Source organism: Myxocyprinus asiaticus, chromosome 18, assembly GCF_019703515.2.
Source record: "Myxocyprinus asiaticus isolate MX2 ecotype Aquarium Trade chromosome 18, UBuf_Myxa_2, whole genome shotgun sequence".
Lineage (NCBI taxonomy): Eukaryota > Metazoa > Chordata > Actinopteri > Cypriniformes > Catostomidae > Myxocyprinus > Myxocyprinus asiaticus.
Window position 1 is genome coordinate 2,117,737 of NC_059361.1, and position 25,649 is coordinate 2,143,385.

A 25,649-nucleotide genomic window follows, 5' to 3' on the forward strand; every position below is an offset into this window, starting at 1 on the left:
TGGACAGTCAGGACTGCTGAGAGGATTACTGGTGCCCCCCTGCCCACCCTCAAGGCCTGTACATCTCCAGAGTGAGGAAACGTGCAGGTAGAATCACTCTGGACCCCACACACCCTGCCCACTCCGTCTTTGAACTGTTGCCCTCTGGCCGGTGCTACAGAGCACTCAGCGCCAGGACATCCAGGCACAAGAACAGTTTTTACCCTCAGGCCATTTTCCACATGAACAATTAAACTGCCTTCAGGACTCCCATAGTGCAATCATGTAAATACATATCTCATGTATATATGTAAATTCACATATTTAATTCAATAACTGTACATGCCCCTACCTTGCACATGCATTACCACTTGCACGTTCATACGGCATTCTGTTAAATGTCCTATTATTTGTGTCTATTTATACTCTTACTTTGTTTTATATTCTGTCTCACTGTAATGTTCTAGTGCACTTGTTTCTCCTATCACCAAAGAAAACAAAATGTCTTATCTAGCCTACATGAGAACACTTGGCAATATAGCTCATTCTTCTTCTGATTACTCGCTGCTTTGAATCATTGGTTTCCTGTTCTTCGTAGATAATAATGATCAAACTGATGTTTAAAGCGCTTTGAAATAGCAAATAGTTTCAAGAAACAAATGGTTCAAAGCACCGTAAAGCTTCATTTTAACCATCACTGCCTAAAACAGTATCACACCTAACTCAAAGGAACACTAATCTCACCCAGGGTAACTACAAAATAAACCCATGTCATAACACAACATAATAAACATAAAAAGGAACTTAAAACATAACTATAACCCCTGATTACTTTTAAATGTTAATTAATAACACCCCCCCCAAACAGTCCCCAAACCTGCACAGATGTACCTCATTAATTATGCAATGACAACAGCCAATAGCAAGTCCTCAAGCATAAACAACAACAACAGATGTTAAAGTATATTTCTGGTAAGGACTATAAATCAATGTTGTTTTAGCATCTAATATACATTTTCCCCTTTGCACTAAGGAAAGCGAAACTATGCAGAAGTCTGATTGGTCCATCTAACCACACTGCTTAAATGTTTTGTCTTGCATAAACCCAAAGGAATTAAGTTAATCTCACTCAAATAATATCTGTCCAAATTACTCCACTCAATTTAACAGTTTGCTGCTAACAAGCAACAATACACATGAGCATATTATAGATATATTTTTGTTCAGTGCTGTTGAGGGTCTACTGATATTCAATCAGTCTGTATGCTGATGATCCTTTAGTCTTTGCTTCATGACAATAACAACATACACATATTGTTCAACAAAGTACAATGTTGTAAATCACCCATCCTCGACCTAACCATTAGCTTCACTCTTCTCCACAATGGAAACCTCCAAAAAATATCCACCATGACAGAAACGTCTCTAAATCCCAACAGAACATTAAACACTAACAAGTCTCCTGCTTCTTTTATTTTGTGTAGAAATACATTAAAATAACACAAAAGCATGCTGGGAAATGTAAATCCCCTGTCCTGTTTCAGAAATTCTTTGATGCAACATCTTTTTCACTTAGTCCCAACACAAGTGGATTAAGTAAACATGGTTGGATTGTACACATTGGAATTAAGTTGAGACAGATCAATATTTAAGTCAATTTTTACTACAAATTCTCCTCCCTGCTCAGTCAATCTCCACTTTAACTTTCACATTCTTCCTCTTGTTTTTTTGGTGATTATTCACATTCTTCAAGCATATTACCCCCTACTGGGCAGGGAGAAGAATTTCTAGCAAACATTGACTTAAATATTGATCTGTTTCATCATATCACTTCTGAAGTGATGGATTAAACTAATGGAGTCATATGGATTACTTTTATACTGACTTTGTGATTTTTGGAGCATCAAAATTTTGGCACCCATTCACTTGCATTGTGTGGACCTACAGTGTGTGTTCTGCAGAAGAAAGAAAGCCATACACATCCGGGATGGCATGAGGGGCAGTAAATGATTTTTGGGTGAACTATTCCTTTAACGGCTCACGTTGATATTTGACTGACATCATATAAAGCTGCAGCTTTATTCAGTAAATAAAGTTTACAACTCTTGCCGTTATGTGTTCTGACCCTTATCCGTGGACTCGGTCACTTCCGCCTTATTTTCGATTTGTCAATTCTGTAATTTGTAATTGAGGAAATTTTTTTAATCGAGTAATCAGATTAAATCGAGTAATCCTAACAGCTCTATACTGTGCAAATAGTATGCATACAGTATAGTATAAATAGTACAACCCTAATTCCGAAAAGGTTGGGACAGTAAGAAAAATGCTGATAAAAACAAAAAGGTGTGATTTGTAAATTATATTCACCCTTTCCTATATTGAAAGCTCTACAACTACAAATTATATGATGTTTTTCCTTGTGAATTTCTTGTTTTTTGAAAATCGCTCATATTACTACTACACTACTAAAGCTAGGAAATAGAATTAAATGGCTTTAAATGAACAACTTCAGCATTAAGGCTCATCACAGCTGAGAGACACAACAGACTGATTAGTTACACAAACTCAAGGTGCCTACCTCTTACCGGACTTTCCACATTGGAGAGGACATACTGTTCAAAATGGTGGAGGAGATTGCAGTTTCTATAATGAAAGTCTCTTGTGCACCAGCTACTGTGAAATAGGGAGGAATACCCCCGCTTAGACAGCTATTTTGCCACAGTGAAAATAGGATACATTTCACCAAAATGACATTATCTTCAGAAAGCTGACTAACAGACTACAGCATCATCAACAGGTGATTGCATACGCTCCATCTCTTTCTCTCTCTCTCTCTCTCTCTCTCTCTCTCTCTCTCTCTCTCTCTCTCTCTCACACACACACACATACACACACACACACATCCTTGTTTCTCCAATAACATGTTAGAAACAGCCCAAGCCGTGATACTAGTAGTTCTAAAGTGATGTTTTTAAGAGGCTTGGATACATCATCTGGTTTGATCCAGCAACGGCAGATTCTGATCCATCATGTAAGAAAGTAGTTTTTTTATGATCGTACTCAGTTTTTCCTAATTTTTAAAAATGTACTTGTTCATTGAACTGTTGTATATAAGCAATATCACACTCGTAATCATGCTATATGTCCCTAAATCAGTACTGCTGTGATTGCCTGCGGCCGAATCATAGCAGTGCTGATGTAGGGCCATATCGCACCTTTGCTTGTGTGATATTGCTTATATATTGTCTTATTGTTTCTATATATACTTATATTTTCTATTCGCTTTTTATTTTTATTTTATTTTTTTTATTATCTCTGTCTTGTTGTAATGTTTAAGCATACTTGGCAATAAAGCTCATTCTGATTCTGATTCTGATTCTGATTCTGAGCTCTGAGTGAAACAAATTTGCTCATTGCATCTTACTCCTTGAGACCTTTCCAATGATATACAGCACATGGCTATCTCATATTTGTATGGTTTTACCAACTCTGAACATAATTGTTGTGATAACAAATTTGCAAATATATATATATATATATATAAAGAGTACAAAACCTGCCATAATTACTAAAAAAGAAGATATAAAATATCTAATGCAATATCTTTTGATAATATATGCAATATGAGAGATTTCTAAACAATCTTAGTGGGCCGGTCATTTTTGACCAGGAACACAAAGTGTGTTGGCACAAAACAAACACAACACAAGGGTTAATTGTGTGCATTTAGGATATATAAAATGTTAGCTATGCAATTAGTGTTAGCAAGACAAAAGAAGTCTGTCATTTTATTTGAAAAAGCTTAAACATGTCATTTCCATCGCAGAATTCTATTAAACACAATACAGAATTTGAGATGTGCTGGAAATGACACTGTGGTGGGAATTTAATGACAAAAATGACAAATCTCCTATGATGCATGTACATACACTATCATTATTAGTAGACAAATAAAAAATAAAAAAAATGAGAATGTGAAAATGTGAATGTGTTTTAAGACTTCTTAGAAATTCACAGTATTAAAAGTGTCTGAAGTTGAAGAAACACCCGTATAATGATTATATTGTTCTGTCTCATAATGTCTAGACTAGAGCAGATTACTAAAGACTAACCCTTTAGCTTTAGTATTTCCTAACTTTATGAATCATGTTTACCTTTTAGGTTTTGTCATATTTAGCTTCTGATGTCAATTCCTCAATTTGATCTCCGGATATTCAACTGTGGGTAGAGTCTCTTTTTTCTCCATTTATACATTCTGTTCTCTCTCTCACACACACACACACACACACACACACACACTACACTCTCATTGGCATAAGTGCCCTGAAGTGAAGCCTGTTGACAGATCTCACAGAGCTAATCCTTTATCGCAACAGTGATTCACCAATGTGAGAAAACCTCAAAATCCTCTCAGCAGAAAAACAAGTAAATAGCATTTATTTATTCACTGAAAATTAAAAATGTATGAGATCAGTCATGAATTTTGTGGCAGATATAAGTCAAATATCACCCTGAGTACAAAGAAAGCTAAACAGACAAAAAAAAAATAAAACATGTAATTACACAAGGAATATTGCGACAGGTTCAGACGCGAGATCCTTCAGACTTCAGAACAAAACTAGTAAAAGAGAGCTGCTTGATGAGATGGATTGGAAGCTGTTTCGAGGAGGAATGATTTATAGCAAATTCTTCCCTCTTTCTATGGTCGTCTAACTCTCCCCGATCTCTTCGCCTCACTTTGTCCAGCCGTTTTCAATTCTGCACACAGAGTCCAGAAGCAGCCTTTTCATTAAGCTCCTGTTTTCAAGTGACATGCTGCAGCCAGATCCATAATTCACAACACACCTCTCTCTCTCTCTCTCTCTCTCTCTCTCTCACACACACACACACACATACACACACACACATTCATAGACTGTTGTTGCATCACACAACATAATCCTGCAACACACAAACTCTAGAAACTCCTCTCTTTAAATTGAATTCAGAGTAACAGTTGCTCTTGCTTAATTTTTACTGTACACACCACAGCTAAATCTGGTTGTCATTCCTCTTCAGAGCACTTAATCCCATGCGCCACAATGGTCAAAGACGTCAGTCTACCAGGGCGTGCTGAGTGACTCCAGCCAGGTCTCCTAAGCAACCAAATTGGCCCGGTTGCTAGGGAGGGTAGAGTCACATGGGGTAACTTCCTCGTGGTCGCTATACTGTGGTTCTCGCTCTCGGTGGGGCGCGTGGTGAGTTATGCATGGATGCCACGGAGAATAGCGTGAAGCCTCCACACACGCTACGTCTCCGCGGTAACGCGCTGAACAAGCCACGTGATAAGATGAGCAGATTGATGGTCTCAGACGTGGAGGCAACTGAGATTCGTCCTCCGCCACCCGGATTGAGGCGAGTCACTACACCACCACGAGGACTTAGAGCGCATTGGGAATTGGGCAATACAAATTGGGGAGAAAAAGTGTCTCCATTATTGCATTATGGATTAGCTAAACAAAGCACATGGCAGTACTTACATGGACAACATTGACATAATCATCATCAGAAAGAGTCTCAAGCATTTCACTGACAGACGTCCGAATGAGTTTAAGGGTCAGTCCAGAAACACTTCCACTCCTGCAATACACAAATACACACCTTAATAACAGAGAAAAACTGTTTAACATCTAAAACCAAATACATATAATAAAAAAAAATTGCTCATCCAAATGCTTATCCAAATGACAAAACACATAATACTCACGCATCCACAAGAATCAGCATGTCCTTGGGCGAAGCAGCACCTTGAACATACCTGAATACAAAAGAAACATTTATTCTGGATCTCTTTTCAAAGAGTCTCTTTACACGGAGAAAACAAAGAACAGAACGAATTCAGAGCTCACACAAATGGAAATATGTATTCGTACCAAGGTCGCCGGCGCACATCGTACAGGTCGATTTTACTGGGGGTTTTTCTGGCATCCATCCAAGGGGAAGCTGAATGGAGATATGAAATGGAAATATGAATGACCTTTGAAAACAGACTCCATTTGTTTTGTCACATCTCTGTCTTGAGTTGCACTAGAAACCTGTTTCTGCGTCCAGTGGGGGGTCGTTTGTCGTTTATATTGACAAGAACGTCAAATGCAGCAGCCAGAGTGCATAACCAAGAAATATGATCATATTAGCCCCATTTTATCATCATAACATTGGCTATCTGTAAACTTTCGTATTAATTTTAAAATTCTGTTAACTACATACAAAGCTTTGAATGGTCTAGCTCCACAGTACTTAAGTGACCTTCTATCACGCTATATTCCATTGTGTTCATCACGATCGCAAAACTCTGGCCTGTTAATAGTTCCTAGAATATCAATATTTGACTCCTAAACTGTAGAATAATCTCCCTAACACTGTTCAGGACGCAGACACACTCACTCAGTTTAAGTCTAGACTAAAGACTCATCTATTTAGCCAGACATACACCTAATTTATCCATCAACTCACAATTAGGCTACTTTAGTTAGGTCTGCCGGAACCAGAAACATCTATCACGATCTATAACTCTGCAATAAACTGAATGGCATCTACACTAATATTATTCTATTTGATTCATATCCCGGATATGATATCCTCATATCCATATCCATATCATATCCAGGACTCAAGATGGCGCCGAGTATGGCTGCTGCGTTGCGAGCTCAGACACAACATAGCAATGGTTTGTTTGTTTTGTTTACAATTCTTATGTTTTTTGTCTTGGATGTTGTCTGCCTTATTGTCTACGACAGACAAACACTTTTGGACATTGGCTCAGCGATCTCACACCGTAAACCGGACTTCACATTCCTCAATGCCGACCCGCTGTTTACAAACACGCAAGCGGAGCCCTTTGTCTGGGCAGCACGGCCGCGGAAACGCAGGAGGAAAAGGGGAAACAGAGCCGGCGTTCTCATCAGAGTAAGACGCCGCGCAAATCGACCCCCGCTACCCACTATTCTACTGGCAAATGTTCAGTCTCTGGATAACAAGCTCTGCGAGCTGAAAGCGCGGATCTCTTTCCAACGAGAGACGAGGGACTGCTGCGTTATCTGCCTTACGGAAACTTGGATGTCTGCGGAGATTCCAGACTCAGCCATTGAACCCGCGGGGTTCTCCATGCTCCGAGCGGACAGAGCGAAAGACCTCTCAGGTAAAACTAGAGGAGGTGGTGTATGTTTTATGATCAACAAATCCTGGTGTGATCAGAGGAACGTACATTCCATCAAGTCTTTCTGTTCTCCTGATCTGGAATTTCTTATGCTTCTGTGTCGACCATTCTGGCTACCGAGGGAATTCACAGCGGTCATTATCACTGCTGTGTACATTCCCCCACAAGCCGACACAGACCGGGCACTCAAGGAACTGTATGGGAGTATAAGTGAGCAGGAAACTGCGCACCCTGAGGCCGCGTTCATTGTGACCGGGGACTTTAATAAAGCCAGTTTAAAATCAGTCGCACCAAAATACCACCAGCACATTAGTTTCAACACACGAGGGGACCGGGTTTTGGACCATTGCTACTCTCCGTTCCGGGATGGCTACAAATCCCTCCCCCGCCCACCATTTGGCAAATCGGACCACTCTTCCATTCTGCTTCTGCCCGCTTACAGGCAGAAACTGAAACAGGAAGCACCCACCCTCAGAACGATCCAGTGCTGGTCGGACCAATCAGACTCTACGCTACAAGACTGTTTTGATCGCACGGACTGGGAGATGTTCCGGTCCGCCTCTGATGACGACATCGAGCTTTACGCTGATAGCGTAATGTGTTTCATCAGAACGTGTGTAGAGGAAGTGATTCCGACCAGAACATCATCACGGACTTTAAAGGGAATAAAAACTCCGCCATGAACACCGCTGCCTCTCTACCGGATGAGCTAAATACTTTTTATGCTCGTTTCGAGGGAAATAACACCGCCCTCGCGGAGAGAGCTCTCACGGCCGAAGCTACAGAGGTTAGTTCACTCTCCGTCTCTGTAGCGGTGTAACCCGATCCTTCCGACGGGTGAATATCCGCAAAGCCGCGGGTCCAGACGGCATTCCGGGCCGCGTCATCAGAGCGTGCGCGAACCAGCTGGCTGGTGTTTTTACGGACATTTTCAACCTTTCCCTCTCTTTGTCTGTAGTCCCCACATGCTTTAAAACATCCACCATTGTGCCTGTTCCAAAACAATCGAAAATAACTTGTTTAAATGACTGGCGTCCTGTTGCTCTGACCCCCATCATCAGCAAATGTTTTGAGAGACTAATCAGAGATTACATCTGCTCTGTATTACCACTCAATCTTGACCCGCTGCAGTTTGCTTACCGCAACAACCGCTCCACTGATGATGCCATTGCATCTACAATACACACTGCTCTCTCCCACCTGGAAAAAAAGAACACTTATGTGAGAATGCTGTTTGTAGACTACAGCTCAGCATTCAACACCATAGTGCCCTCCAAGCTAGATGAGAAACTCCGGGCTCTGGGCTTAAACAGCTCGCTGTGCAGCTGGATCCTGGACTTCCTGTCAAGCAGACGCCAGGTGGTTAGAATAGGCAGCAACATCTCCTCATCACTGACCCTCAACACTGGAGCCCCGCAGGGCTGTGTTCTCAGCCCACTACTGTATTCCCTGTACACACATGACTGTGTGGCAACACATAACTCCAATGCCATCATTAAGTTTGCTGATGACACGACGGTGGTAGGTCTGATCACTGACAATGATGAAACAGCCTACAGAGAGGAGGTGCACACTCTGACACACTGGTGTCAGGAGCACAACCTCTCCCTCAACGTCAGTAAGACAAAGGAGCTTGTGGTGGACTTCAGGAGAAAAGACAGAGATCACAGTCCAATCACCATCAATGGAGCACCAGTGGAGAGAGTCAGCAGCTTCAAGTTCCTGGGTGTCCACATCACTGAGGAACTCACATGGTCCGTCCACACTGAAGTCGTTGTGAAGAAGGCTCATCAGCGCCTTTTCTTCCTGAGACGGCTGAGGAAGTTTGGAATGAACCGCCACATCCTCACACGGTTCTACACCTGCACTGTGGAGAGCATCCTGACTGGCTGTATCTCCGCCTGGTACGGCAATAGCACTGCCCACAACCGCAAAGCACTGCAAAGGGTGGTGCGAACTGCCAAACACATCATCGGAGGTGAGCTTCCCTCCCTCCAGGAAATATATACAAGGCGGTGTGTGAAAAAAGCTCGGAGGATCATCAGAGACTCCAGCCACCCGAGCCATGGGCTGTTCTCACTGCTACCATCAGGTAGGCGGTATCGCAGCATCAGGACCCGCACCAGCCGACTCCATGATAGCTTCTTCCCCCAAGCAATCAGACTTCTGAACTCTTGATCTCCCACGATCAAAATACATCAGCACTGCACTTTATTACTCTTTTATCTCACATCGGACTGTCATAAATTATATTACTGTCATTATATTATGTCTCTCTTAACAACTGACTATCAACCGACAGCCTGAATGTCAATACAGTACAATACTGTACATTATATATATATACTTTTTTCATATATATTTTAATTTTTATTGAATAATGTGTATCTATATAGTATCTATATAGTAAAAAACAAAACAAAAAAAAAAAAAAAAAACAGCATATTGTATACTGTACAGTGTATGTTATTATTTGTATATTGTTGAGTGTAATTGTGTATAACAGATGTTTAAATTGTGTTGTGTTAATTTGATGTTTTAAGTTGAGTGTAATTATGTATAACAGATGTTTAAATTGTGTTGTGTTAATTTGATGTTTTAAGTCGAGTTTAATTATGTATAACAGATGTTTAAATTGCGTTGTGTTAATTTGATGTTATTGTAAATTGGTATATGTCTCATCACTGTCACGACGGCTATGTTGATCGGAACTGCACCCAAGAATTTCACACACCATTGCACTTGTGTATATGGCTGTGTGACAATAAAGTGATTTGATTTGATTGATTTGAGGTTACCAGAGCCGGCCAGATCCAGCTCCGTTCCTGCTTGGTATCGGACTCTACTACTATGTTTTGCTGATAGAGTGATAACGACTAAACGAAGCGGGAGCCAGCCAGACATCACTTCAGTCTATTACGATGGACTTCAGAGGATGAACTGATGCCAACTCCAACCATAAGACATGGGATACTTCATGTGCCACTGCCTGAACCTTGGACTTAGGATAGACTTCACCAACATTACCGGCCAGGTTGAACTGCGATGCACTTCACTTCTCTGCCTGCATTTCCTCGGTCTAATGATGGACTACACTCTTATAATGCAATACACAGACTATCATTTAATTGCCAACAAAAGCCTTCATCAGCCAATTAACAAAGTACAATGCATCTATGTGAACTTCTGCAGTTAATCCAGGATGAACTTCAAAGACATTAGTCATTAATCTTACTGTTCATACAAAATCTTTGTTTAAACACTGATCCTTAACACTTACTCAGTTTAATAATTTTACACTATGACTTGCACTATACATAAGTAATATTGCCATTATATTCATGAGTCGCCTTCAGCTTGCTCACTGGCATTATAAATATAATTATTAACTATTTAATTATTTATTTTCATACACAATTTACAATCATATTTACTCAATGATGACTCTAAGACTTTATTGATATTACCGTTTCATTTTCTGTTAATGCATGATCTTCTGTAAAGCTGCTTTGAAATGTGTTGTGAAAAGTGCTATACAAATAAAAATGACTTGACTACATTCATGTGGAAAAAGAGCTCTGGTGTCCCCAGTACAATTTCAGCTTCGATTTTTCTCTTTAACGGTGCAATTTTTTTTCCCATTAAGAGAAATAACCTGGTGCAAATGAGAGTACTCATTTGTGACTATCACAGCTGAACATCTACCGAGACGTGTTTCTTCTTAAATGACATCCCACGATCTGACATTTAGTGAGTTGATCACAGCTGTAAGTGCTGCCAGAGACACTGAGACACTGGGATTTTGCTGTAACAAACGAAATGGCCAGCTATAATGAACTGAAGTCTGCAAGAACGTCAATATTTTCTATATGTGCATGTTTCTTTAAAGATGCAATTAATGGTTCCGATAAGGCGTTTGTTCAAATCCCTAACCCTAAATTCAAAAGGACCATTACTCATTTTCCAGCCCAAAGTGCATGACACAAAGTTTGTTTTCAAGATATTTCATACCGAAGTATAGAGCCTGATCTCATGAAAACTATGTGACATTACCGACATTTTTGTCTTACACGTATTGTGGCAGTTCTGATGTGAAATGTCCACTGCGTGGTGCTAAAGACAAGTTACATTTTCTCTCAAACAGATGAGGTTTTTAAAGTTAATGCTCTATTGAGTTTTAAATCAACAAAACCAGCCCATATTGGCCAGTGCATGAACATCGAAATACACACCATTTGAAAGTATAGTCACAAGACGTACACACTATACATGTTAACAGGATTTTAGTGTGAGCATGTATAATGTTTACATCTTGTGGCTATACTTTCAAAAAAGTGGTTATTTTAACGTTTATGGCCCCATACACTTCCATTGTAAGTGTATGGGGCCATACACTTCCATTTCAGCTCTCATTACTCCAGTCTACTAAGAAAATAATACAGATTATATCTCTGTAATCTTGGTCTACACTGAACATTCTCAACACATTTATTTATTTATCCTTAAAAAAAAAAAGAAAAAAAAAAAGAACCAAATATACTGGATATTTCTCTTCATTTTAATGAATGGACATTTGCTGTCAGACACACTAAACCATGCCCCCAGTATTGCACGTGTGTGTGTGTGCATGTCAAGACTGCAGAACAGACATTCTCAAAGAAGAAGAATACCAATACAAATGGCTCAGCATGTATTTCTGCATTAAACTGCATATACTGCATGACTTCTGTACTTGTGGATGGTATTATGAGCAAAGAAAACTGTATATTTGTGCAGTCTTCTGTTGCGTGCATGTGTGGACTGGTTGCCCGTGGATTCCCGTGAACGCCTTTCCCCCACAAAATTCACTCCATGAATTCAGTTCCCCTAAGTTCCCCCAATTTCCAGTCCTGATTATGACCAAAACTGAACAAGTGTTTTGTCATATGTTGCTGGAAAGCTCTTAAAGAGTAGAATACTACCATCACATATCATTACTTAGAGGAGGCAATTATCTTTAAAATGAGCCCTCACACAAAGTAATCAAATGCATAGATCATTAGATAACCCACACAAAGCATAATGTGCACACAGCATCTGGCATCTACAAACACGTTAGCTTTCCTTGGTCAGATGACATCATCGGAAATGTTGTAGCATCATGGAACTCTAAACCAATCGGATGGGGTTCAGATTGCTCCAACCAGTGGTAATAGTCCTTCATATTTGGGTAGATAATCATATGATCAATCACTCTAATTACATATGGCCACCAGGAGATGACGGCAAGGACATGACGCAGACTCAATGAAGACTCAAATGACACAGAATGAAACACATTCTGTGAAATCTCATTACTAAAATCATGTCTGCATGCTATGCAAACCTTTAGTCATTGTTGTGTTTGCATGTGTAATTAGTTCTTATGTACAATTATTATGCTTTACTTGTTTGGAGAGGCTTTTGGACACATGGAGATGTTTTTGGACACTATGATAAATTATTTTTGTAATGCTTTTGATTGCTTTGATGCATCAACACAAAATTTACTCAGTTGTAGTTTCTGGAGCAATCTTACTTACACCCTGGGATATATAATGTCAAATCAGAAAAATAAGAAAAACTATTTATTTATTTATTTATTTATTTTGTGATTTTACAGCAATTTCTTAGGCTGTGAGTTTTAAAATTGATCATACTCCATTTCATTAAAAATAATTATAAGTTTTCTTTAAAATGATACCAAACACGTGACCCTCCTTTTTTTTTTTTTTTTTTTTTTTTTTGTCTTTAATTTTGGGTATGCTACTGAAACAGGAAATCTAAAAAAAATAAAAAATAAAAAATACAAATCAGAGCTTAAAGGGTTCAATAAACAAGGAACTAGTCTATTTTTTTATTTATTTATTTATTTATTTATTTATTTATTTATTTATTTTTTTATATTTTTATCAACATTATGCCATAAATGTTAAGCTTAAGCATTGAATCAGGTACATTCTTTTTACATGGGTCAGCAAGCAACCACACAGCAGCTTCCCAGAATGCCCTAGCAACCACCATAAGTACAGCAATGGCATAGAAATGCACTAAAAACCACTAAGTACACTTTAGCAACTGCATAGCAACAGTCTGGCAACCACCCATCAGGTGGCAACTTTTGACACGAGAAAGCACTCATTATACTTCCTTCAAAAAATGTAAAAATCTAGCTTTATTAGATGCTTAAACACAGCACACGGACTAATTTTAGCAATGCAAACTTCTACAAACCTGTTAAGAGATGATGCTTCAACTGTGGCTAATATACTATTTATATGCAAAGTTTTAGTAAAGGCTAAGCAATTATAAATGTGAAAGTAATGGAAATGAATTGGCCACCTCATTACATCTCTCCTCTGTCATCATTAAAGCTCTGAAGAATACAATAAGTCCTCTGCTGAGCTGCTGCGATATTTGATATTATAATTTGTTATGAAAATTTGGTGTAATTTGAGCTGGGACTACATGCTATGTTTACCAATTAGAGACGGTGGAGTCTTACAAAGAGAGAGGGGGGGGGGGGTGCAGTGCATGTGTGTGAATTCTGATTGTAATGTGCATTGAAATGTGTGTGTTCTGCAAAACAAGAATTCACAAAATTCAAGAGTTGTGCCCTTTTAGTGTGCAGTTTTAAAGCACAAAATTGTGCTTCTAATTAACTAATGAAATCCAGTTAAACCAGACGTTCTCTGTGCTGGTATACCTTGCAGCAGGTATATTTAAACACTTAATAAAAGGCTTATAACAGTTCAGTACAGTATGTGTAGTTTTCACAAAAATCCGTACTGTTTGCCTGCCCCAATTAATGCTGCGTTCATGTCATGTCGATTATAATTACTGTAATCTTGTGATGGTTACTCATAGATTCTACTCGGAGCTGTACACATTCTCAAACCTGAGTATGGCAACACTCAGAACGCCAAAACCATTTATCACAACATTAATTCATTAATTCACCTCTATATGTTCTTGCAAAATGTTTAAGAACAAGAAAGCATAACACTGGCTATAATAACATGGCATATCAAACAGAATTAACTGTTGCGACTGCAGCCATATTATTATTATTATTATTATTATTATTATTATTATTATTATTATATATTATTATTTATTTTTTTACATGAAGTCGGAGATTTCGAAGAATTCTGTTTATAATGTGTATGAACAGGTTTTATTTATTTATTTATTTATTATCATTATTTATTTTTTAAATGACAGAGATTCTTCAAAATGATTATCAAATGATGGAGAATAGTGGAAAAAGTGCAATTTTGTATATATCTTGAAGCCAACCTACTGATCTACTATTTAAACTTCTAAACTTTTTTACTCTAAACCCTCCTAGAGCTTTCAAGCTACAAGCACCAAGCTTTGCACAAACCTTCAGACGGATCTCGAATAGTGTACTCTATCTTTTCTAACAGATCGAAATTACGGTATTCCCGTAGCGGATGTCCGAACAGGCCCAATTTCCCATTGACTCCCATTCAAAATGTCTGACTATACTTACTGTCAAAGCTTTCAATCTACATGCACCAAATCTGTGATAGACATACAAGCAAAACAAACTAGCAACACCAAGCTACATGCTAACAACACATAGCTAAGTCTATATCTAATTTGTCTGTCTATCTATCTATCTATCTATCTATCTGTCTGTCTGTCTGTCTGTCTGTCTGTATATCTGCCTCTATGTCTGTCTCTTTGTCTGTCTATCTTTTTATCTATCTGTCTGTCTATCCATCCATCTATATATCTATCTGTCATTCTTCCTAATATTAAATCTATCTGTCTGTCTGTCTGTCTGTCTGCCTGCCTGCCTGTCTGTCTGTCTATCTATCTATCTATCTATCTATCTATCTATCTATCTATCTATCTGTCTGTCTGTCTGTATATCTGCCTCTATGTCTGTCTCTTTGTCTGTCTGTCTATCTTTTTATCTATCTGTCTGTCTATCCATCCATCTATATATCTATCTGTCATTCTTCCTAATATTAAATCTATCTATCTGTCTATCTGTCTGTCTGTCTGTCTGTCTGCCTGCCTGCCTGCCTATCTATCTATCTATCTGTCTGTCATTCTTCCTAATGTTAAATCTATCTGTCTGTCTGTCTGTCTGTCTGTCTGTCTGTATGTCTGTCTGTCTATCTATCTATCTATCTATCTATCTATCTATCTATCTATCTATCTGTCATTCTTCCTAATGTTAAATCTATCTGTCTGTCTGTCTGTCTGTCTGTCTGTCTGCCTGTATGTCTGTCTATCTATCTATCTATCTATCTATCTATCTATCTATCTATCTATCTATCTATCTATTTGTCATTCTTCCTAATGTTAAATCTATCTGTCTGCCTGTCTGTCTGCCTGCCTGTCTGTCTGTCTGACTATCTATCTATCTATCTATCTATCTATCTATCTATCTATCTATCTATCTATCTATCTATCTATCTATCTGTCTGTCTGCCTGCCTGTCTGCCTGCCTCTCTCTCTGTCTATCTATCTATCTATCTGTCTGTCTGTCCGTCCATCTGCCTGTCTGTCTATTTATCTCAACTTACAGGCTTGGCTTTTTCATTCCAACCTCTAAGTTTTTCTACAAACTTTTGAACCTAGTTTTATTAACTAAATGTAATTTTTCTCCTTGAAAGTGTTTTTTTTTTTTTTTTTTTAGGAAGGCACTGGTTATAAAAATGATTTTAATGTATTTTGTTTGAGGGTGAATTTTGGAAAAACCATGCAAAATTACATCACTGTTCAAACACAATCCAAACACAAAAGTATATGTAAAATGATATATTACAAGCAGCAAGCAGTACAGTTAATTGATTTTGATGATATGTTTGCTGGTAATCAAAAAATAACCTTCTGTATGTAATGAAGTATATACTTTATAATGGCAGAACAGCACAGGAAACAGATGAAAATCATTTGTAAATAGTTTATCTATTATTCACTGAAATTAATAGATGTTAATTTACTGTTTTAGCCATATGTAATGGAAATAAGATATCATCTAACTGCTTTTAACAAACATTGCAATTCTGCTATGCAGGGCCTAAAGAGTCGATTTTGGCATCTGGTGAAATGATGCGGTACAGTCCAAGTAAACTATGCCATTTCGCAGTAGTTTGCTGCACCCTCCACAACACAAAACTCAGTACAAGATGGTGAATGATGCTCAGAAACTGCACTATTTATTTATTTTATTTTTACCGTTTTGCACTGTTACTGGATTTGCATAATCCATTTAGTGAATCAGGTGCTAAAACAACGCAGACAGCGCACACAAATAAACAACGCTATCAGTGGGTACAATAAACTTTTAGTGAATCCCCCGACACATATTTACCTGGGTAATAGCGAGCTAATCCAGTCGCGCTGCCAAACACTTGCCACAGTAGTGTCGGATCCTCTTCTCTGTTCTTCTTAAAGACGTCCTCCAATGCCTCTGTCCAATTTAACTCATTCAACACAATGGTAGCTGAAATATATAGGAAGATACATACAATGTTAACTATTTCATTTACAGCAGAACTGTTTGTTATGACCTCGGTTGAACATAGTAAACAGAAAATAAGGCCTTAATTTATGTTACGACCCGAAATTTAAGGGATGACAGCTTATATTTTTTATTTGGTATTAGGAAAGAAATGCCCTATAACACTTTCTATGAAGCCCATATTTTTAATGCATTGTAAAGGCATTATAAATACATTATACTGCATTCATAATGTCTCATAATACACCTTAAAATAAGTTATAACTTCTCATAATAATTATAACTTCCCCTATTCATAGTTATACTTTAGAGTATAATGCATTATAACACAAGCAACATCCAGTTATAACACAGCAGAAGTTAATAAAGTTAATGTTATAAGTGCTGTATAGTGTAAACAGTTAAAAGACTTTATGATCATATTATAAGTGTTCTTTGACTGCTTTAAGTTACAAAATCAATATCTTCTTATAAACAGTCATAACATAAACTTATAACATACAATACATTACAAGTCACACTTATATAATGGAAGTTATTTATAAAATAAGATGCACAAACATGAAAGTTTATTGAATAGAGTTCAGTATAGAATCAGTTTGATTTGTTTATTGGCTACATGTGTGATCAACATAAATATTTAGAGTTTCTGATCTATTTTAACCTTGTAGCTTTACACGTGTTTTTCATAATATCTCAGAATGTACATTAAATATGTGTTATTTTGTATTTTGTGCATGTGTAATGTTTATAACTTCCAGCATGACTTGTAATGTCTTATAAACACCCGTAAGATATTTTTAAGTGGTTATAAGAAGACAATGCTTTTGTCACTTTACTTAAAGCATACATACTACATATATTATAAATATATTTAATACATTATACAACCCCAATTCCAAAAAAGTTGGGACCGTATGAAAAATGCTAATAAAAACAAAAAGGAGTGATCTGTAAATTATATTCACCCTTTGCTATATATAAAGCACAACAACTAAACATTATACGATGTTTTACCTTGTGAATTTCATAGTTTTTTTTTTTTAATGCACAGTAATTTCAAATCAGATGATTGCAACACGCTCCAAAAAAGTTGAAAAAGGTAACTTAAGACTAATAACAATTTGATGAGTTGAAATAAGGGGATCTGAAACAGGAGATGTTAAACAGGTGAGGCAATCGTGTCATAGTATATAAGGAGCCTCCAAAAATAGCCGAGTCCTTCAAGAGCAAGATAATTTGAGACTTCAGCAAATAATCCAGCACTTTGAGAACAATGTTCCCCAAAGACAAATTGGAAGGATTTTGGGCATTCCACCCTCTACAGTGCACAATATAGTTAAAAGCTTCTAGGAATCTGGTCAAATCTCAGTGTGTAAAGGGCAAGACGAAAACCACTTCTGAATGCACATGATCTCTGATCCCTCAGATGTCACTGTCTTAAAAAAACATCATTCATCTGTAATGGATATCATGAACGTGGTCTTAGAATTACTTTAGTAAACCTTTGTTTGACAACACCACTCGCCGCAGCATCCACAGATGCAAGTTAAGACTTTACTATGTAAAGGAGAAGCCATACATCAACACTGCCCAGAAGCGCTGCCAACTTCTCTGGGCTTGGTCTCATCTTAGATGGAAAGTAGAATAGTGGAACCATGTTTTTTGGTCTGAAGAGTCCACATTTCAAATAGTTTTTGAAAAACAAAGCTGTCGTGTTCTCCGGGCCAAAGAGGAAAAGGACCATCCAAGCTGTTATCAGCGTCAGGTCCAAAAGCCAGTGTCTGTATGGGCCAGGGGTGTATCAGTGCCCATGGCATGGGTAACTCGCACATCTGTGAGGGCACCATTAATGCAGACAGATATGTACACATTTTGGAGCAACATATACTGCCATCCAGCACCGTCTTTTCCAGGGACGTCCTGGCATTTTCCAGCAAGACAACTTCAAACCACATACTGCCCGGATTACAAGTGCAAATCAATATCAAATCCAGGTAACAAATATTTCCCCTTAATGAAAAAGTTATTTTACAAAATGTATAGTTCCAGTCACAGCTTTCCAGTTGTGCTAAAATACACTATTGTGTTAGAAGAATGAATAGTTACATAAAAAACTAAAATAAATCAGCTTATTATTATTTTCTCAATCACAAAAAATGTGCTGTCCAACCAAAATCTCCCTTCAGTCTTGAATCAAATTTTGCATTAAAATGCCATCATATACACAGGTCATGGTGCTTTTGGTGACATGTACAGACCAGAAAAATGAAACTAAGTGAGAGGAGGAGTAGAGAGACAATGAGAGGTGTAATTTACACTCATCTCAAGCACTGTTACAGTAATTCAGTGCTATGAACCGAGAGCTCCTCATCACTTCAGCCGCAAACAAGCTGATTGACTTTATTACATCATCACTGAGGGAACCATGGAAACATATAATTATCATATCAAACCTTTTGCATCTGAAAAGGCTGCGTGCTGATAGGCAGTCACAAGTGCTCGTCGAGATTATGCTAATCAAGTGAGAAAACAGCCTGCATGTCAACAATTATTGTAATGAAGCATGAAAAATTCAGTGTTATAACAACCATAACTTTCATTTTATTAGCTGGCATGCAGCAGAGGTGGGAGGGCAAAGCTGAGCAAGGGAAAAAGAGGCATTGTTTCTCCAGCTTTTTGCAGAACAAGACAAGAAGACTGATCATTGACTGTAGGATTGAGCAAATATTGCAAACTGCGTGATGATAAATGATGACCGGATAGGCCCATGCTTGAAATTATAAAGTGAAATGTGTAAACACAGAGTAAAGAATTACACACATAAGTGTTGCTTGCATCGCTAAACAGCGCAACATTCTGTAGATCTGGAAGAAAAAGGGAATGGAAAAAATACTATCATAAAAGTTATGGCTTGGCAGTCTCTGTGATCAACTGTGCATAAAACACACAAACAAATAGCGGTAAATGCACAGAAGATACCAGAAAAAGTGCACAGACTGTGGGCGGTCCATGGGCGTGCCATCTGAGGTTGAGGCTGAGACCGCCTAGAAACCACCTATCAATTCCCTAGCAACAATCCAGAGCAACCTAGGCATCTCATAGAAACTAGGTCTGGTCGATATGGCTAAACAAATTATATGTAGATATTTTTCAGCCTATTGACGATATTTGATATATATCTCAATAATTATGTATTTGCTCGAGCCCCGTGCATACAGAGAACAGAGCACCTTCTGAAGCACACACAGACACGTTTATCTGTCTTTCACCGCAGCCTTTTGCAGTTTAATAATCACATATGACCATAAAGCTATGATGCTATTTTGATTAATTGTACAGCCCTGAAGGATTGTGAAATTAGTCAATTAATGCTCTTTATGAAACTAAAAGGCAAAATAAAAAGCATATTAAAATCATCGCGATTATATCATTTCGATATATCATCCATCCCTAATAGAAACGCAATGAAAACCAATCAGAACACTCTTGAATCCGCACAGCAACGCCCTGGCAACCACCCACAACACCGTAGCATCACGGTGGCGAGTTTTGCACCGGCAAACACCACTCACATTTTCTGTAGAAAATGAACAATCTAGTTTTCTCACTGTATTCTTTCAGTGTGAAGGGGAGGAAATTTGCCAGCTCTCCTCTGCAATTTGTACGTTTTTCTAGGTGTTGGCTGACACTGGCGGAGGGGGGCAGCCCACCTTTCTCTGGCAACCTCTAAACGATGTACTACTTTATCCATGAAAATCCAATTTTCTCTCCGATGGGAGTGACATATCCGTGTTACTTCTGCACGATTATGTGTGTGTGTGATTCCAAGCTCTTTGTGGTTTCCGTGTGTTTGATAGAAGCTTACGTGTGCAAACTTTGCTTTTAGTGTCGCAGCAGAAAAGCCATTAGATTCTCACAGATTCTCTAGAGTGTGCACAGAGTCAACAACCTCTGGAATTAATGGCCATATAGACAGTCCATTAATATTGGACATTAGTCAAACACACAGGTGTGTTCCAGCAAACAGAGTTGGAGAGGGTCTGGAGTGAGCCTGATTCTACACACGTACCAAGTTTTCTTCTGGCACAAGATCAGGTCAAACCCCAGACCAAAGCAATTATTGTGCAGCACTTTTCACCTTCCCTTAATGTCTCTTTCTGTCTCTGTCAGTCTCCCTTTCTCTCTCTATAAAATATATTGTGTAGTACTAGTTTAAAGGAATAGTTTGCACAGAAATTAAAGTTCTGTCATCATTTACTCACCCTCATATTTTTCCAAACTCAAATGACTTTCTATCATCTGTGGAACACAAAAGGATTGATGGTGCAGAATGTCCTTGCTGCTCTTTTCCATACAGTGCAAGTGAATGGTGACTAGAGGCTGTCAAGCGCCAAAAATGACTAAAAGCACCAAAAAAGTGTCAAATAAGTAGTCCATATGACTAATGCGCTATATGTCAAGTCTTCTTAAGCCATACGACAGCTTTGTGAGAGGAGTCTTTATTGATTTAAAATGTTTTCCTCTTCCAAATCTCATTCATGTTCAACCATTTAAATATGAGTTGTGCGAGGTTTGATGACAACAAAAACTCCTTTTGGGTTTTAGGAATGAAAGAAAGTCATATGGGTGTTCCATGTCAAATCAACCAAATTTAAAGAAAATGTGTTTTTAGTATATATACACTATATTGCCAAAAGTATTCGCTCACCCATCCAAATAATTGAATTCAGGTGTTCCAATCACTTCCATGGCCACAGGTGTATAAAATGAAGCACCTAGGCATGCAGACTGCTTCTACAAACATTTGTGAAAGAATGGGCCGCTCTCAGGAGCTCAGTGAATTCCAGCGTGGTACTGTGATAGGATGCCACCTGTGCAACAAGTCCGGTCGTGAAATTTCCTCGCTACTAAATATTCCACAGTCAACTGTCAGTGGTATTATAACAAAGTGGAAGCGATTGGGAATGACAGCAACTCAGCCACGAAGTGGTAGGCCACGTAAAATGACAGAGCGGGGTCAGCGGATGCTGAGGCGCATAGTGCGCAGAGGTCGCCAACTTTCTGCAGAGTCAATCGCTACAGACCTCCAAAGTTCATGTGGCCTTCAGATTAGCTCAAGAACAGTGCATAGAGAGCTTCATGGAATGGGTTTCCATGGCCGAGCAGCTGCATCCAAGCCATACATCACCAAGTGCAATGCAAAGCGTCGGATGCAGTGGTGTAAATCACGCCGCCACTGGACTCTAGAGCAGTGGAGACGTGTTCTCTGGAGTGACGAATCACGCTTCTCCATCTGGCAATCTGATGGATGAGTCTGGGTTTGGCGGTTGCCAGGAGAACGGTACTTGTCTGACTGCATTGTGCCAACTGTGAAGTTTGGTGGAGGGGGGATTATGGTGTGGGGTTGTTTTTCAGGAGCTGGGCTTGGCCCCTTAGTTCCAGTGAAAGGAACTTTGAATGCTTCAGAATACCAAGAGATTTTGGACAATTCCATGCTCCAAACTTTGTGGGAACAGTTTGGGGATGGCCCCTTCCTGTTCCAACATGACTGCGCACCAGTGCACAAAGCAAGGTCCATAAAGACATGGATGAGCGAGTTTGGTGTGGAAGAACTTGACTGGCCTGCACAGAGTCCTGACCTCAACCCGATAGATCACCTTTGGGATGAATTAGAGCGAAGACTGCGAGCCAGGCCTTCTCGTCCAACATCAGTGTCTGACCTCACAAATGCGCTTCTGGAAGAATGGTCAAAAATTCCCATAAACACACTCCTAAACCTTGTGGAAAGCCTTCCCAGAAGAGTTGAAGCTGTTATAGCTGCAAAGGGTGGGCCGACGTCATATTAAACCCTATGGATTAACAAGGGGATGTCACTTAAGTTCATATGCGTCTAAAGGCAGATGAGCGAATACTTTTGGCAATATAGTGTATATATATATATATATAAAAAAATACAAATAAAAAACATCCATATGACCCATGAGTAAAACTTAATTTATGCATTGAGCCACATTGAGAGCCCCATATCTCTGAAATTTAAGCATATAGGGCCTTTAAAATTAAGAAACAAAAAGGAAAGTTTGTTGTGAACCATAATCTAAAAGGATATTAAAATATCTTTAATACTTCTGCAGTTATAGGCACTCCAACAAACAACACCAAAAAGTGTTTTTCCCCATTTTTGGACTCACACCATTGGCATATAATACAACAAGAGGTGTTGAAGTCAACTGCATTTAGTAATAGATCTACCAATCTCTGTGTAAACATAAAATAATGATGCTGACACCTTTCTAAGGTTATTTTTTGGACCTGCAGTTTTGCTCCAAAATCAAAGCCAAAAATTGTCATTTTGACCCCCTTCTACAAAATAATGGATTACTCAGTAAATATCCATGCCATTGAATATTTTGATTTTAATGTTATCATCATTTATGTATTTATTTAACCAATAAAAAAAAATAAAATAAATAAATAAAAAAACCCACTTTTGTGAGTATTATCAAGGCTGCGGTGAAAGACAGATAAACGTGTCTATGCACGGGGCTCGAGCAAATACATAATTATCGAGATATATATCAAATATCGTCAATAGGCTGAAAAATATCTACATATATTTTGTGTTTACGAGGACATTTTTTTTAGGTTATAAACTGGTAATTACAAGGGTATTATGCTATAAATGTGGTTTATGAGGACATTTCTAGTGTCCCCATAATTCAAATCACTTAAACATACTAAACGATGTTTTATCGAAAATGTAAAAATGCAGAAAGTTTTTTGTGAGGGTTAGGTTTAGGGGTAGGGTTAGGGTTAGGGGACAGAATCTATAGTTTGTACAGTATAAAAATCATTATGTCTATGGAGAGTCCTCATAATGATAGCTGCACCAACATGTGTGTGTGTGAGTGTGTGTGTGAGTGTGTGTGTGTGTGTGTGTGTATGTGTGAGTGAGAGTGTGTTTGTGTGTGTGTGTGTGTGTGTGTGTGTGAGTGTGTGTATGTGTGTGTGAGTGTGTGTGAGTGTGTGTGTGTGTGTGTGTGTGTGTGTGTGTGTGAGTGTGTGTGTGTGTGTATGTGTGAGTGAGAGTGTGTTTGTGTGTGTTTGTGTGTATGTGTGTGAGTGTGTGTATGTGTGTGTGAGTGTTTGTGTGTGTGTGTGAGTGTGTGTGTGTGTGTGTGTGTGTGAGTGTGTGTATGTGTGTGTGAGTGTGTGTGTGTGTGTGTGTGTGTGTGTGTGTGGGCAGGTTTAAATGGTTTACGAGGACATTTTTTTAGGTTATAAACTGGTAATTACAAGGGTATTATGCTATAAATGTGGTTTATGAGGACATTTCTAGTGTCCCCATAATTCAAATCACTTAATAAACATACTAAACGATGTTTTATTGAAAATGTAAAAATGCAGAAAGTTTTTTGTGAGGGTTAGGTTTAGGGGTAGGGTTAGGGTTAGGGGACAGAATCTATAGTTCGTACAGTATAAAAATCATTATGTCTATGGAGAGTCCTCATAATGATAGCTGCACCAACATCCTCCATATTGTATAACTTTATGTCAAAGCTTATCACAGTTATATTTTAAAAACTACTATGTTTACTAAAGGGCACGAGTACTTACCTAATTCACTTGTCTGGCACATGTCGTGCGTGTGCATGCATTTAGTATGTTCATGGGAGTGTGTATGTAAAGGTCAATAGAGAAGGGACATCTAACACTCAAGAGCTAGACGTTATCCCATCAGGGCCGCTGAGACTCTGCAGATTGGACAACCTGCTATCTACATATAAAACCATTGAGAAACACACACGTCTGGATAAGTCAATTACGGTTAATATTTGATGTCCTTTGAGAAAAGTTGGCAACTCTCTTTTATTGTGGCGGCAATCTTGCATTCGGCAAACACCACGCATGTTTTCTTCATAAAATTAAAAAATCTAGTTCAAACAAAAGAACGCTTGCTGTCAAACAGATTCTATAATTCTATAAAGCTAACACAATGACACACTCAGTTTAATTATCCAAAACAATCAGTCGTACAGTGTCTCATCACATTCCCAGCAGTAGATAACATGTTAGGGCGGTGCAGGCAGGTCCTATAGAAGTGCGTCTGTGGGGGGAGGAGGAGATACTTACAGCCGTCATATATATCTGTGGGGATATGCACAGCCGTGTGGTTGTAGGAAGTGAGGCGGTTTTTGAATGACGGGTCTTCTTTAAATTCAGGTCTGATCCGGTTTTTCCGTCCTTCTGTTTCATTGGATTCCAGCTGTAGGAGATAGAATCATGATATCACACCACAGGTACAGCAGATCAGCTCTGTATAATAATAAAACTAGTGTTTGACCAATAAGGGCTTTTAAATGTCTAAAGAACATAATGCCAACATATATGATATATTACAGAATTTAAAGGAATAATCCGGATTTAATACAAGTTTAGCTTAATCGAGAGCATCTGCATCATAATGCTGATAACCACAACATTAATTTCGACTCGTGCCTCTTGTTAAAATTGCGTGTTGAAATAATTTTAGTGTGCTAAAATCACTTACTGAACTTTTCTGTGTAAAGTTATCCAATTTGACAACTTCATTGCAATGACGACATAACACCGTGAAGCCCAAAACGACCATAAAACGATGATTTAATCAACTTTACAGGTCAAATAATAAAAAACTTTTAACAGAATAATTAATGTAAGTGTTTTTATAAAATTATAAGCCTCCAAAAATTGGCCCCATTGACTTCCATTGTAAGTGTCTCACTGTAACCTTCATTTCTGCTTTATTTAGAGAAAAGGAGGATGAGCCGATATATATATATATATATATATACACATATTGTAGTAATCATCATTATGCCACAAATGCTGTCGATTGAGCTTAACTTGAATTGAACCCGTAATATTCCTTTAATAATAAGATATACACAAGACAGCAAAAATGCAATG

At 38.4% G+C, this 25,649-nt stretch overlaps 1 protein-coding gene across 1 annotated transcript in view; it reads right to left on the reverse strand.

The window, feature by feature from the left end:
• Positions 1 to 25,649, reverse strand: part of LOC127455820 (voltage-dependent calcium channel subunit alpha-2/delta-1-like) — a 169,673-nt gene that overhangs the window by 90,147 nt on the left and 53,877 nt on the right. The window contains exons 6-10 of the mRNA XM_051723975.1: positions 24,834 to 24,966; positions 16,548 to 16,679; positions 5,892 to 5,961; positions 5,726 to 5,776; positions 5,499 to 5,598 (exon numbers count right to left, since the gene is read on the reverse strand). Of these exons, the coding sequence (XP_051579935.1) occupies positions 5,499 to 5,598; positions 5,726 to 5,776; positions 5,892 to 5,961; positions 16,548 to 16,679; positions 24,834 to 24,966 (486 nt within the window). The remainder of the gene's footprint in view (positions 1 to 5,498; positions 5,599 to 5,725; positions 5,777 to 5,891; positions 5,962 to 16,547; positions 16,680 to 24,833; positions 24,967 to 25,649) is intronic.